At 36.5% G+C, this 12,661-nt stretch overlaps 1 protein-coding gene across 2 annotated transcripts in view; it reads left to right on the plus strand.

Moving 5' to 3' along the window:
• Positions 1-12,661, plus strand: part of dagla (diacylglycerol lipase, alpha) — a 370,588-nt gene that overhangs the window by 189,546 nt on the left and 168,381 nt on the right. Inside the window, exons 3-5 of one of the 2 annotated variants that reach the window (XM_059975669.1) lie at positions 5,343-5,478; positions 8,081-8,292; positions 9,749-9,850. In XM_059975669.1, the coding sequence (XP_059831652.1) occupies positions 5,384-5,478; positions 8,081-8,292; positions 9,749-9,850 (409 nt within the window). In that variant the 5' untranslated portion in view covers positions 5,343-5,383. The remainder of the gene's footprint in view (positions 1-5,342; positions 5,479-8,080; positions 8,293-9,748; positions 9,851-12,661) is intronic. The other variant, XM_059975670.1, reaches the window with a different exon arrangement.

Here is a 12,661-nt window from a genome sequence, read left to right on the forward strand (position 1 = left end):
TTATGGATAATTGGTGTCTGAAAATCCAGACAATGAAGCTGTTCATCGGCAGTTGCTCTGCTTGTTGAATGGACACCCTGTTGAAATTCATTATGAAACACTGAGATCAATATGCTTCACTAAAATTTAAGCTAAGAATCTAGCTTCAAAATCTTAAGGGATTTTTCAACGTGACTTTTGCTTTTAATACAAAAATAATACTGCTTGTGTGTGTTTCTTTGATTTTCTTGTTTAGTAACAGCAGCTGTGTAATGGAGCTAACAGTAGCAGGTTCCAACAGAGGGACTTTCAAATTCTCATGCCTTTTGAATTTGTTCTGACGTCACTTCCTTTCTACGTTGCAGTTCTGCCTGATGCTCAGTTTAAACATTGTCTACAGAAAGACTGCAATATTGTTTGGTTGTTTACTGTTTCTGCAGGAGTGACAGGTTTCTTTACTGTATATGCAGTCACATACTGAAGCATTTCAGTTTTTAGAAATTGATTCCCAGTCAGAATTGAGTTGGCCTCACAGGTGTGGATAACTGGATTGAAATGAAATCATGCAAAAACAGAATGTGCCACAAGGTTTGGGACTGCAGATTTAAGGTATTTATTATAATCAGCTTTCATACTTTTTTTTGAAGCATACACTAATGTTAATTTTACTTTTCAAAAATATTGGACTTTATAAGCAAACTTCTGAGATTGTCCATGAAATGTAGAGTGTGAAACCTACAGATTCAAGGCCATCATCAATGAATTACAAGTCTTTATTGGAAGTTTTTATTTAGAAAATATGCTCTTTTGGGGAACTGATTATTTTAAAGGGATGTGAAAATTTTTTTGGCTCCACAATAGTTTGGCATGACTTGTGAGAGTTCAATAACAAAAATCCAGCAAAATGCTTATAAAGAAACTTACATGTATTTAAATAAAGAAAAACACTGTAGATTTCTTTGTTGTCGAGCACTCACACTGTCTTGACAGGTGTCTCACATTTTGTGGTTTTGTTTAATGTGCAGGCCATTAGGTCATTTAATTTGTCTGCTTATCTCCCACCCTCTAATTGCATTTGTCATCTCTTTGCCTGCTCTCTCACTCATGGCTGAGACAGCCTTGAGTTTTAGAAGGCTCACACCTACATTTTCAAACAGGATTTGTGGATAGCAAATATGGATATTAACATAAGGTGTGTTTACTTTATCCTTGGATCAATACTACTCATGCTGACATCACCTTATTACAGGGATCTATGACTAACTCTGGTACTTTACAGGACTTGGACTTTGTTTCTTCACTGTAAATAGTGCACCTTTATAAATATACTAATTAATTACTGAATGTTTGTTAATATCAAGAGAAGTCATATATATGGGAGTATTGTAGTAATTTTATTATGACCTTGATAAATGCTGAAGTGCCAATTATTTTTTCTGAAAAAAATTTTCTGTGTAGTTACTTTGGAAGTGTCTGGTTATTTTCATTGAAGTAGAATTTTCATAATGGCTTCTAAATTGCAGGTATTGCATACAACGTAATATGTGGAATAGGCCACATACTCTTGCCCTAGAGTAAAGTACCAAATTATTTGTTTGATTATCATGGTAGAGTGATCATTAGTGTTTGAGTAATGGTAAGTGCTGCAGGTGAATTATCCAATGATGCAGTTAATTTAGATTAGTAGGAAGCTTTTAGACAAAGGCTTCCATATAACTTGAAAAATATAAGTTATGATTTTCAGAGGTGAGGGTAGATGTGGGGTATTTTAAGTTCACGTTTTGCAACAGACTTCAAAATTCAGTGCTGTAACTTTACAGCATCATGGTTTTGAATAATGAACTTCTCGAAGAGGCGCTATTGAAGTGGAGCTTGTGGAAAAACATGGGAACTTGTGTGCCAACTTGATTTTCATGCTTAACTACTTTTGGGAGATGCTTTATAATGATAATGTGAGTCATAAGAAATTTACAGCGCAGGTCATTTGCCCATTTGTTCCTGCCAATTTAAAAACTGCTACCCTGCAACCTTCCAGCACTTGATATGTATAACTTGCTCAGTCACCACTCTTCATATTCACTTCCAAGTTTTATTTTAAATACAATGTACATTTATACCCTTCCTCTTTATCAGGTAGGGAGTTCCCCACTCTTAAAATCTGGGATTTCTTTTCTCATCTTCCCAATAATTCTATACCACACCTGTCAGCTGCAGGAAGTATTCCTTCAGATTTACTCTATCTATCTATCTTTATATGTAACTGAAAATAAAAATAAAACTGCTGGAGATCTTAAATTAAACAGAAGTATAAATGACCTGGATGAAAATATAGATAGGTGGGTTAGTAAGTTTGCAGGTGATACAAAGATTAGTGTGTTGGGGAGAACTTGGATGATTAGCAAAGAATACAACAGGATACAGATCAGTTGCAGTTATGAGTAGAGAAATGGCAGATAGAGTTTAACTTGGAAAAGTGTGAAGTGATACACCTTGGTAGGTCAAATGTAAAGAGACAGTACACTGATAAGGGCAAGAGGGATCTTGTGGTCCAAGTTCATACTTCCATGAAAGTAACTCCATTGGTTAATAGGGTCGTTAAGAAGGTCATTATTAGTTGAGGCATTGAGTTCAAAAGTCAATAAGTTATTTTGTAGCTTTATAGAAATCTAGCACCTGGAATATTGCATACAGTTGTGGTTGCTCCATTATAGGAAGGGTGTTGTGGCTTTGGAGAGGGTACAGAAGAGGTTTACCAAGATTATTATATCCACCCCGTCCATTATTTTACCCTTGCCTACTCATCCTGTTATTAACAACACAACACAGATAAAGAGGCATAATATGCTTTTAAGTGCTTCAGTAACTCATTTGTTCTTTCATTATCAGAGATTATGCCTTTGTTCTAGCCATATCTTGTCTAACTTCTCTGCTATTACAAACTATTTTCTCTCTTAACCAGGCTTGGAATTGATTTTTTTTTCTCAGTTTTTCTCTCTCCAGAGGCTGCCAGAACTGCTGAGTGTTTCCAGCATTTTTGCTTATGATAGCATCTTAATAATTTTATGATTCTTAGGAATTTTATGTATCTTAGCTGTGTTTGTTCATAAGAAAGCAACCATAGCCTATATAGGTTTGCCTCATAGTCACAATTTTCTAGTTAGAAAATATTGATATGAAATTTCCTCTGCACTCTCTCTAGTATCACATTTTTGCGATGGTCTAATGAGGTGATGAAAATCATACACAATAATTACTGTTAAATGATTGCTGAATAAAATTAAAGTACAATTTCACCACACTTTTTACATTCTATGCCTTGGCTAATAATGGAAGACATCCCATTTGCTTTTTGGACTTGTTAGTGATCTTAAAGGCTACTTTTAATGATCTGTGAACATATGTGTTCCATCTGTTCTTCCATACCTGCCATTTATTGTGTATCCCCAAATATTTTCCAAATTCACAAATCTCCAAAGAAAATATAAATTGACAGATTTTTGCCCTGCCTATTTTTGTGTACTTTTGTTATGTTTAATGTTTTTCTCTTCAATGTCAATCCATTGATAACTGCAAATTGGAGGCACTTGATAAAATAAGCCAAAGAGGGCATAGTTTAAGGGAAAATCTTGCCTGACAAATCTGTTGGAACTCTTTGAAGAAATAATAAGCAGGATAAACAAAGGAGAATCAGTGGATGTTGTATACTTGGATTCTAAGAAGGTCTTTGACAAGGTGCCACACATGAGGCTGCTTAGCAAGATAAAAACCCATGGTATTATAGCAGATACTAGCATTGATAAGGCATTGGCTGATTGGGAATAAAGGGAGCCTTTTCTGATTGGCTGCTGCAGACTGATGGTGTTCTGCAGGGGTTGGTGTTGGGACTGCTTTGTATGTTTATGTCAATGATTGAGAAATCAGAATTGATGGTTTTGTGGCCAGGTTTGTGGACAGTGCGAAGATATGTGGAGGGATAGGGTGGCTGCATTGAGAAAGCTGCGTAACTGCAGAAGGATGTAAATAGATTAGGAGAATGAGCAATGAATGGTAAGTGGAATACAGTATCAAGAAGTGTATGGCCAAGAACTTTGACAGAAGGACCAGAAGAGTAGACTATTTGCTAAACGTGAAGCAAATTCAAAAATCCAAGGTGCCAAGAGACTTGGAAGTCCTCATGCAGGATCTTGTAAAGGTTAATGTGCAGGTTGAATTGGCAAATGTAATGTTAGCATTCATTTCAAGAGGGCTAGAGTACAAAAACAAGGATATAATGCTGAGGCTTTATAAAGCACTAGTGAGACCTCATTGGAGTTTTGTGAACAGTTTGGGCCTCTTATCTGAGAATGTTTGTGCTGACGATGGAGAGAGTTCCGAGGAGGTTCACGAGAATGATTACTGGAATGAAAGGTTTATCGCATTTGATGGCTCTGGGCCTGTACTCGCTAGAATTTAGAAGACCAGTGGGGGGGAACAGATGTCATTGAAACTAATCGAATGTGGAGAGGATGTTTCCTACTGTGGGGGAGTCTAGGACAGGAGGGCACAGCCTCAATATAGAGGGATGTCCATTTAGATCAGGATGAGGAAGAATTTCTTTAACCAGAGGGTGAAGAATCTGTGGAATTCATTGCCATAGGAGGTTGTGGAGGACAGGACATTGGGTGTATTTAAGGAGGTTGTTGATAGGTTCTTGATTAGTCAGAACATGAAAGATTATGGGGATGGCAGCTGAGAAGGGGTTTGAGAGGGAAATGGATCAACTATAATGAAATGATGGAGCCATCTCAATGGGCTGAATGGCCCAATTCTGCTCCATGTTGTATGATCTTAATTCTTCTTTTCAGGTCATAAAATCTGGTATTGCAGTTACTTTTTACATAGTTTTATGTTTTAATCAAGCTGTTTTATCATATTGAGAAGTTCCATTTTAGTTCTGCAAGTTGTTCATTCTCCCTCTTCAAATGATCAAGTTGTAAAGAAACTTCTCAAATGATCGATACACAGCTACACAATCTGTAGTCATAGATATAATTGTTTTGCTCAGCTTATTCTGTTTCTCTATCTCAGCATATGTTTTTAAATCTGCCTTTTTTGTAGCTCAGTTATTATAATCTGACTAGTTGGATTTTATTAATAGGAAGTCTCAATATGTAGTTAAACTGGATGGTAAAGTTATTAAATACAATTGTTTGGTTATATTGTAGTAAATATTAAATAGTACCTTATAGGTGATTCTGCAGTAGTAGTGGGATATTTTTGAAGTCAAATATGTGCGTCATTTACAAAATTAGGTCTGGGAGTCTTTATTTGGTCTGATCGGAAGAATTGTTCTATTAAAAAATTGCTTGTTTTATTTCCTGTAGGAGTCTGGCATTAATGAACAACTTAATTGTTGGCCGAGATCATGCCAGGGATTGTGATCTTCAGGCGGCGCTGGTCAGTAGGGAGTGATGACTTGGTCCTGCCAGGAATCTTCCTCTTCCTCATTCACACTACCTGGTAAGGGTCTTTCTCTTAATTACAATGAAATTGATCTTACTCCTCCAAATGACCTGTTTTATGGACTAAAAATGAGGTGGAATTTAATTGGAATTGTCACAATTACGTGAATATGTCTTGAAGATGCAATAAAGAATTAAGCATCTTTACCGTAGTCTTTCCTCTTTGCCAGAAAACTCAGGGAAGTATCAAAAAAATCTTTCCCTCAAAAGACAGCTAGTTATGCTTCAGTTACATAGGGCATAGGTGAGACTAGTATTGGACTACTGCGTACTGTAGTAGCTACCTTGTTTAAGTTAATTAAGGGCTAACTAGATTAAACATAGAATGATAAATTTTAGGAGGTAAGACTGGACAGGCGAGGCTGTATTGACTAGAAAACTGGGAAGTTTCTTGAATGAAACTCGCTGGGCCTTGGGGTGTCCTGATAGGATGGAGGTGGAGACATTTTTTTTCTTGTGGGAAAAACTAAAATGCTTAAATGTAAAGGATCACCAATTTATAAAAGAGATGAATTATTTTTTCCTATTGTAACTCACTTCCTCAGAGGGCAGTAGTAGCAGAGGCTTTGAATCTTTTTACTGTAGGTGGAAATGAGGCATAGAGATGACAATTTCAGCCATGATCCTATTGAATGGCAGAGTAGGGTTTGGCAAATGTGTTCCTTTGTATGTGTGTCCAAAAGGAGCCAATCTTTTATTTATCATTGCAAAGTTAAGCTCACTGGTGTTTTAAATTGAGAGTGCTGAACAAAATCTAATGCATTGAATCAGTGTCATGTTGAGAGTGATAGGTCTACCAAAGCTATTTAGAATCACCCGTATAATGCATAGCATGTGTTTAACGTGTTGAGGTGAATTGCATCAGATTCAATTGGATAAAATGCAATGATATTTTTGGACAGAAATAGCCGTGCCACTGATGAGCTGAATGAGTATGCAATCTAAACTTGCCCACGTTGATTGAGGAGAAATTGTTGGTTAAGAATTATGTCAGTAGTACATGATTTGTCATTGGAATGAACAGATAGATAAGATTCTACTCTTCATTGCAACTTCAGTGTAATATGCTCATTTCTTAAGAGCATGGCTTGAAAAACAGGTGCTGGAAACCAAAGTAATACACACACAAAATGCTGGAAGAACTCAGCAGGCCAGGCAGCATCTTTGGAAAAAAGTAAGCAATCAAAGTTTCAGGCAGAGGCCCTTAATCAGGACTTGGAAACAGGGTTGGTTAATTCAAATAGAATCCTCTTAGCATTTTGAATACCTACTTTAAATGACGAGTCTTATAAATAAAAGGAATGTGCTAAGCTTGATTTGAACTTTTAACATTGAAATTGGCCCATTACAAATCAAATACAAATAAGTTCTTCCCAAGTTATATACTTGAAGAGGACCCTTTAGATGATGCTTGAGCATAGTGGTTTATGAACGAAATATACATTCTGCCACCTGTATTGCAGTTTCATTGAGATAAAGGTAACATTTAATTAAGCTTTCTGAGGTCGTTTTGTAGGTCTACAGTAATTTTATAGGTATTTCCATTACTTGGCCATTTAAATTCTTTTAATCCTTTACTTGATTTGCCTTTTGCTCTTTAGAAAAAAATCTGTGATGATTCTGTAATCCAAAATCATAATTTAAACTTTAACTGTAACTCTTTTGCACACTGAATTAATCTGTTAAGTGTTGGAGACAGCCAAATTATGGTAAAACAAATGGGAACTGTCAGCGTTCATTGTATAACTCGGGGCCACTTTCATTTTCAATATGGTAATTGGAATATATTACAATGTGAAAATTAATGAAAAATGATTTAAATATTCCCAGTAGTTTGTTTTATGGTGTAATTAGGTCTGTATGTTTGAATATAGAAGCTGGAATTGGCTGATCATTACTTTTCAATACTGTTTTGATATCAACATCAAAATATTTCAGAGTGAGTAATGCCAATATTATTTTCTTGCCAGTCTTATTCACCCACAACAGCTCTTATTTTACTATATATGCAGAAAATGTTGTCAGTGACAGTTACATGTCAACCCACCAGAGTTTTAAAAATCTTCACGCATAAGTTGAACTAAAAAGGTAAAAATTACGGTTATATACACAATATTAGGGCAAGGTCTATCAGATTTTAAGTAAGATAATGCTCAGTTTGACTTAATCCATTAATACAGAGGATCAAAGGTTAAACCATTCAGATTTTTAACAATAATCTATTAAGTGGTTCCAACAGAGTGTACCCAGTGAACTAGGTCTGTCTATCACATTCATTGGCTACAATTTTGCTGGTGTGCCTCCATTGCCCACTTCTACCACTCTTGGTCACTGCATACCCCAGATTTACTCGTACTGGATGCCAAGGACATCATTTAACTTCTGAACTGTTGACCAATTTATAAAAAAAATGTAAGTGGGACTAGAGAGTTACACAGATGTTAATTAGTTTCAATCACTTTGTTAAATATCTCTCTCCGTTTTTTCTGTCCCACCTTCTTCTTTCCTCCTTGATTTTCCCTAATCTTTTCTTCCCATTCTCCCCCTGCCTTCTCTGCTCACCAACCCCCCCCCCCCCCACCCCCCCAACTCCTGCACAGGTTTGTGGTGCTTGCTGTAGTTCTATTTGGCCTAACCTACAGCCCTCAGGAGCCATGTTCACTCAACCTGGTAGATCATGGCAGAGGCTATTTAGGCATTCTCGTTGCCTGCATGATATCCGAAGCTGCTATAATCTGGCTGAGTATGCGAGGAAGTATTCTTTACACAGAGCCACGTGATTCAATGCAGTACATTCTGTACATCCGAATGGGTAAGGTACTGTAAAGTATCGTAGTGTGTTGTAAGTTGTTGTTCTGGGACGTTAAATTATCTTTCAAAATGTTATAACAACTAGATTAATATCTTGATCCTACCACAGTATTAGAAAGCTTCCCAAATTGAATTTGTAATCCTTTTCATGCTTACTGTTTCAAAATGTATATATTTTAGATGCAGAAGCATAAGCTGTCTTTCAAGTGAATATAATCATAAGTTACAATGAAAATGGATTGGTCAGATTTAATTGGCTCAAGCTTGGTACTGAGCTTTCTATTTTCCATTAATCAGTCATTGCATGGAGATATTTGCAAGTGTTAATGTAATTTGTCATTAGATTTCATACATTCTCTATTTTCTTTATTGCAAATATCTAATCTGTATTTGTCAATTTGTCAAATTATGACGGAGTAAAAGGCATAAAAGCATGAAAATGAAATCACAAAATATGTTCAGGAAACTGGATGGTTCATCAAGATTTAAAACTGTAGTGTATGCTGCTATAAAATAATCAGTTGTGGATAATGCCCATAATTTGCTATCTTATTACCTGTACTAGGAAAGATCGAAGAAACATTCATTTTGCACTAAGCTTGCAAACCACTCAGAGGCTGGTTATATCTTTGGTAGAGGTCAGAAGGCAATGGTCTGTCTGATGAATCATGCATTGTGAAATTGATTTTGTCTCCTTGACTGGATCTGTTTGTCCTCACGGTGTTCAGCATTGTCTTAATTTGTAAAAGTCTTCTTTAACAATACCTCACATTCACATGTGATTTGCTTTCACTTTAGCTCCATGGTTTTTGAGGTGATTGTTAAATTAATGTGGGCTCTTAGACTTGGCCACAGTTTGGACAGGAAATGTTGAAATGTTGATGCAATGAGATGGTGGATTATTTGAGAGGTGGTGTGTTCCTTTCACCACTTGGGCCGAACTTCTGCTTCAGGTGACTTGTTTCCTGATGCTGTTTGTAATGCACTTTTTCCACTTTTGGTGGTTAAGGGCCAGGAATTCACACCAATTCATGATAATATTAACAATGCCAAAAGATGGCTATGAACTTGTATTGGTGTTGAAATGAAGTTAATAAATGGAATATTTGAGAACTGTATTTGGGAAATCTGTGATGATACCTCCTGGACTTGAAAAAAAGCATTTGGTTTTCGCCACTTTTATGGGCCACTTTTGCAATGAAATGGCAGTACAAAGTCAACAGAAATGAGTTACTGGTTATTGGTAATTTATTTTGCGGTTTATTTTAACATTTAATAATTGCATAGAGTACTCAGATAATTAGACCACTAATTAAATTTTGATTGATTTTTGAGTGAATAAATTTAGTCTTAAATTGTCTCCTGATGAGTAACGCATTCTGCATATGCGTCTTAAATCTGGGATTTATCCATTGGGAGCAAGAAATATAATCTCTGTACTTTATTTTGTCTTACAGCAATCGTGCTAATAGAATTTGCATATGCAATCATAGGAATTGTATGGTTAGCACAATACTATCACTCCTGCAATGACAGTACTGCAAAGAATGTTACATTAGGTGAGTACAAAGAGCTAAATGTGCACTCCAATTATTAACAATAGTTTGTCTATTATTATAGTCTATACAATGCCTCAGTGAATAGTTCTAGTGATCACAAAATACTAGATATGTTGTTTGTTGTGTATTATACCTTTGAGCTTTTTAAAAAATATATAAATATTTTACTTTTCTCTGAAGCTGCTAGTACAATTGATCTCAAGATGTAAATGAACTTGTCACTTTCAGCTGAGCATTTGATTTGCTATCACAGTGCCTTACTAGCGGGGTTATGCATGTCATTTTATCCTGGTTGAGTATTCCACTGCAATGTAAGAATTGCAGGACTGGTACCAACTTCTGGACTGACTTTGACAATATTCGTCATATGCAGTCATTTGTCACCATTTCCAACTGTCCAATATTTGTCTAAGACACAGATGAATTCAGTTTAAAGATTGGATTTATTTGTCACATGTATATCAATATATGCAGGGAAATGCATCATTTGCGCCAAATCAAATCAGTGAGGATTGTAAGAGGCAGCCCGCTTGTGTTGCCATGCTTCTGATGCTAATATGCCATGCTCACAACTCGTATCTTTAGAATGTGTTAGGAAACTAGAATACCTGGAGGAAACCTACGAGGCTGGAGGGAGAACGTAAATCTCCTTAGAGACAACAGCAAGAATTGAACCCTGATCTTAGAGCTGCTGCTGTAAAGTGTTGCTCCAAAAACCATACCACCATGTCACCCTTCCATTTATTACACCTGTTTTTGAAAAATTTAATAGATTGGTTCACTGTATGGTAAGTAGGCCATCCCAAGAATCCCTCTCCTGAAACAGACCACAGGAGAAGGAACAGCACTATCTAAACCAAGCAATTTGAGAAAGAGATGTAAGTGCAGTCTGTGGTTTAGTTGCAAGATGAGTAAAGAATTTTAATTATTGTTGGGATGAAGGGCAAATTGACAGTGTTGTGCACTTTACTCATCCCATCATGCTTTGAGAAATTGGTTGGTTATCATTGGCTTTTCTTATTATTTTATGCCTGCAATTCCCCCACAAACGCTAAGGTGAGGAAGTAGTTTCAGGAATGGGCCAATTAGCCCCTCAAGCCTGCCTCACCTTTTGTTACAATTATAACTCATCCATGCTAACCTCCAGCTACTTTTTTGTGCCTGTCCTCCATAACCCTTAACTCCCTGACTTTTCAAATATTTATCTTCCTCCAAAAAATTTCTAATCTAGTCTTTTCTGTTCTCAGGGGGCAAGGAATTCATAGGGATTTACCGTTCTTTGTGAGAAGAAGTTTCCATGCACCTCAGTTTTAAATGACAGCCCTCTTATTTGTTCAATGGAGCTGAATAATTAGAGTGGGTGCAAGGAGAGTAGTATTGGAATAGTTCTGGACTAGTGTGGTGATAAGAAGCAGAGGTTAGTGGTTGAAGGGTATTTTTTGACTGGAAGTCTCTAACTAGTGATTTCTCTAACCAGGTCTCTAACCAGGGATTACAGCAGGGACAAATGTTTGTACTGTATAAATACAAATGATTTGGATGAGAGGGATTTAGATCAGCTGAGTAAAGGCAAATTGAATTTAATTGAGACAAGTGTGAAGTAATGCGTTTTGGGATGTCACACTAAAAGGTTGGGACCTCATGAGTGTTGATGTATAGAAGAACTTTGGGGGCAAGTTCAGAACTTCCTGAACATGACACTGTTGGATATTGGAATGATAAAGATGTCTGCTATGTTTACCTTTATAAATTAGGCTGTTGAATGGAAAAGTTGGGATTTTATGTTACAAATGCACAAAACCATCGGTTAGATTACACTTAGAGTAGTTTGTACAGTTCCAGAATTCCCAATACAGGAAGGCTGAGGTAGCATTTGAGAGTACAGAAGAGATTCACCAGGATGTTGGAAGAGCTTTGCATATAAAGAAAAAATTGAAATTCCACAGGGGGTGGAGTTTCAAGATGGCGACGTAAGCATCTGCCTTTTAGGCGCTCTTTATTTTTTTAACTATAATCACCCTTTAATTAGACCTTTTCGAACTTAATCATATGAGTTGCTACCTTTGATTGACCCTTTTTTCCTAAAATAATAGTTGATCTAATCTTGTCAAACCTAAAATGGCTACAAGTAAGAAATCGGCTAAGGATCCTTTATCCATCGACGCAATTGTTGGTCTTTTGGACACTAAACTGGATGTTAAATTTGCGGCTATGGAAAGTAAATTGGACAATAAACTGGATGCTAAATTTGCGGCTCTGGAAGGCAGACTAGAAGGTAAATTGGACAGTAAACTGTTAAGTTTGGAAAGGAGGATTACTTCGAAAATATCCGATCTTGAAGGAGTTGTTAAATCGCTTGAAACTAAGTTTCAGTCGCAGGCGTTAGAGGTTCAACAGCATGGAAATAAGATCACGACTCTTGAACAATCAATTTGTGAAAAAGCACGTACAATTGAAGTGTTAGAGAAGAAGATAGAGTCGACTGCTAAAACTTTAGATCAGTACAAGTTTAAAATTACTGATCTTGAAAATCGTTCTCGCAGACAGAATTTGCGCATCATCGGAATTCCCGAAAAAGTTGAGTCCGGTGATTTAACTGAATTTTTCTCTAAATTATTGTGGGAAATTTTCGGTGGTGAAGGTTTGAAAAATGAACCTGTTATTGACCGCGCTCATAGAGTTGCGAGGCTTTCGCCTGTGTCTGATAAACCACGAGCGGTGATTGTTCGCCTTCATTATCCTCGTGAGAAAGAGCTTCTAATTCGATTAGCTCGTAAAAAAGGTATGATCTCCTACAGAAATTATTCATTT

This window comes from Hypanus sabinus, chromosome 7 (assembly GCF_030144855.1).
Source record: "Hypanus sabinus isolate sHypSab1 chromosome 7, sHypSab1.hap1, whole genome shotgun sequence".
Lineage (NCBI taxonomy): Eukaryota > Metazoa > Chordata > Chondrichthyes > Myliobatiformes > Dasyatidae > Hypanus > Hypanus sabinus.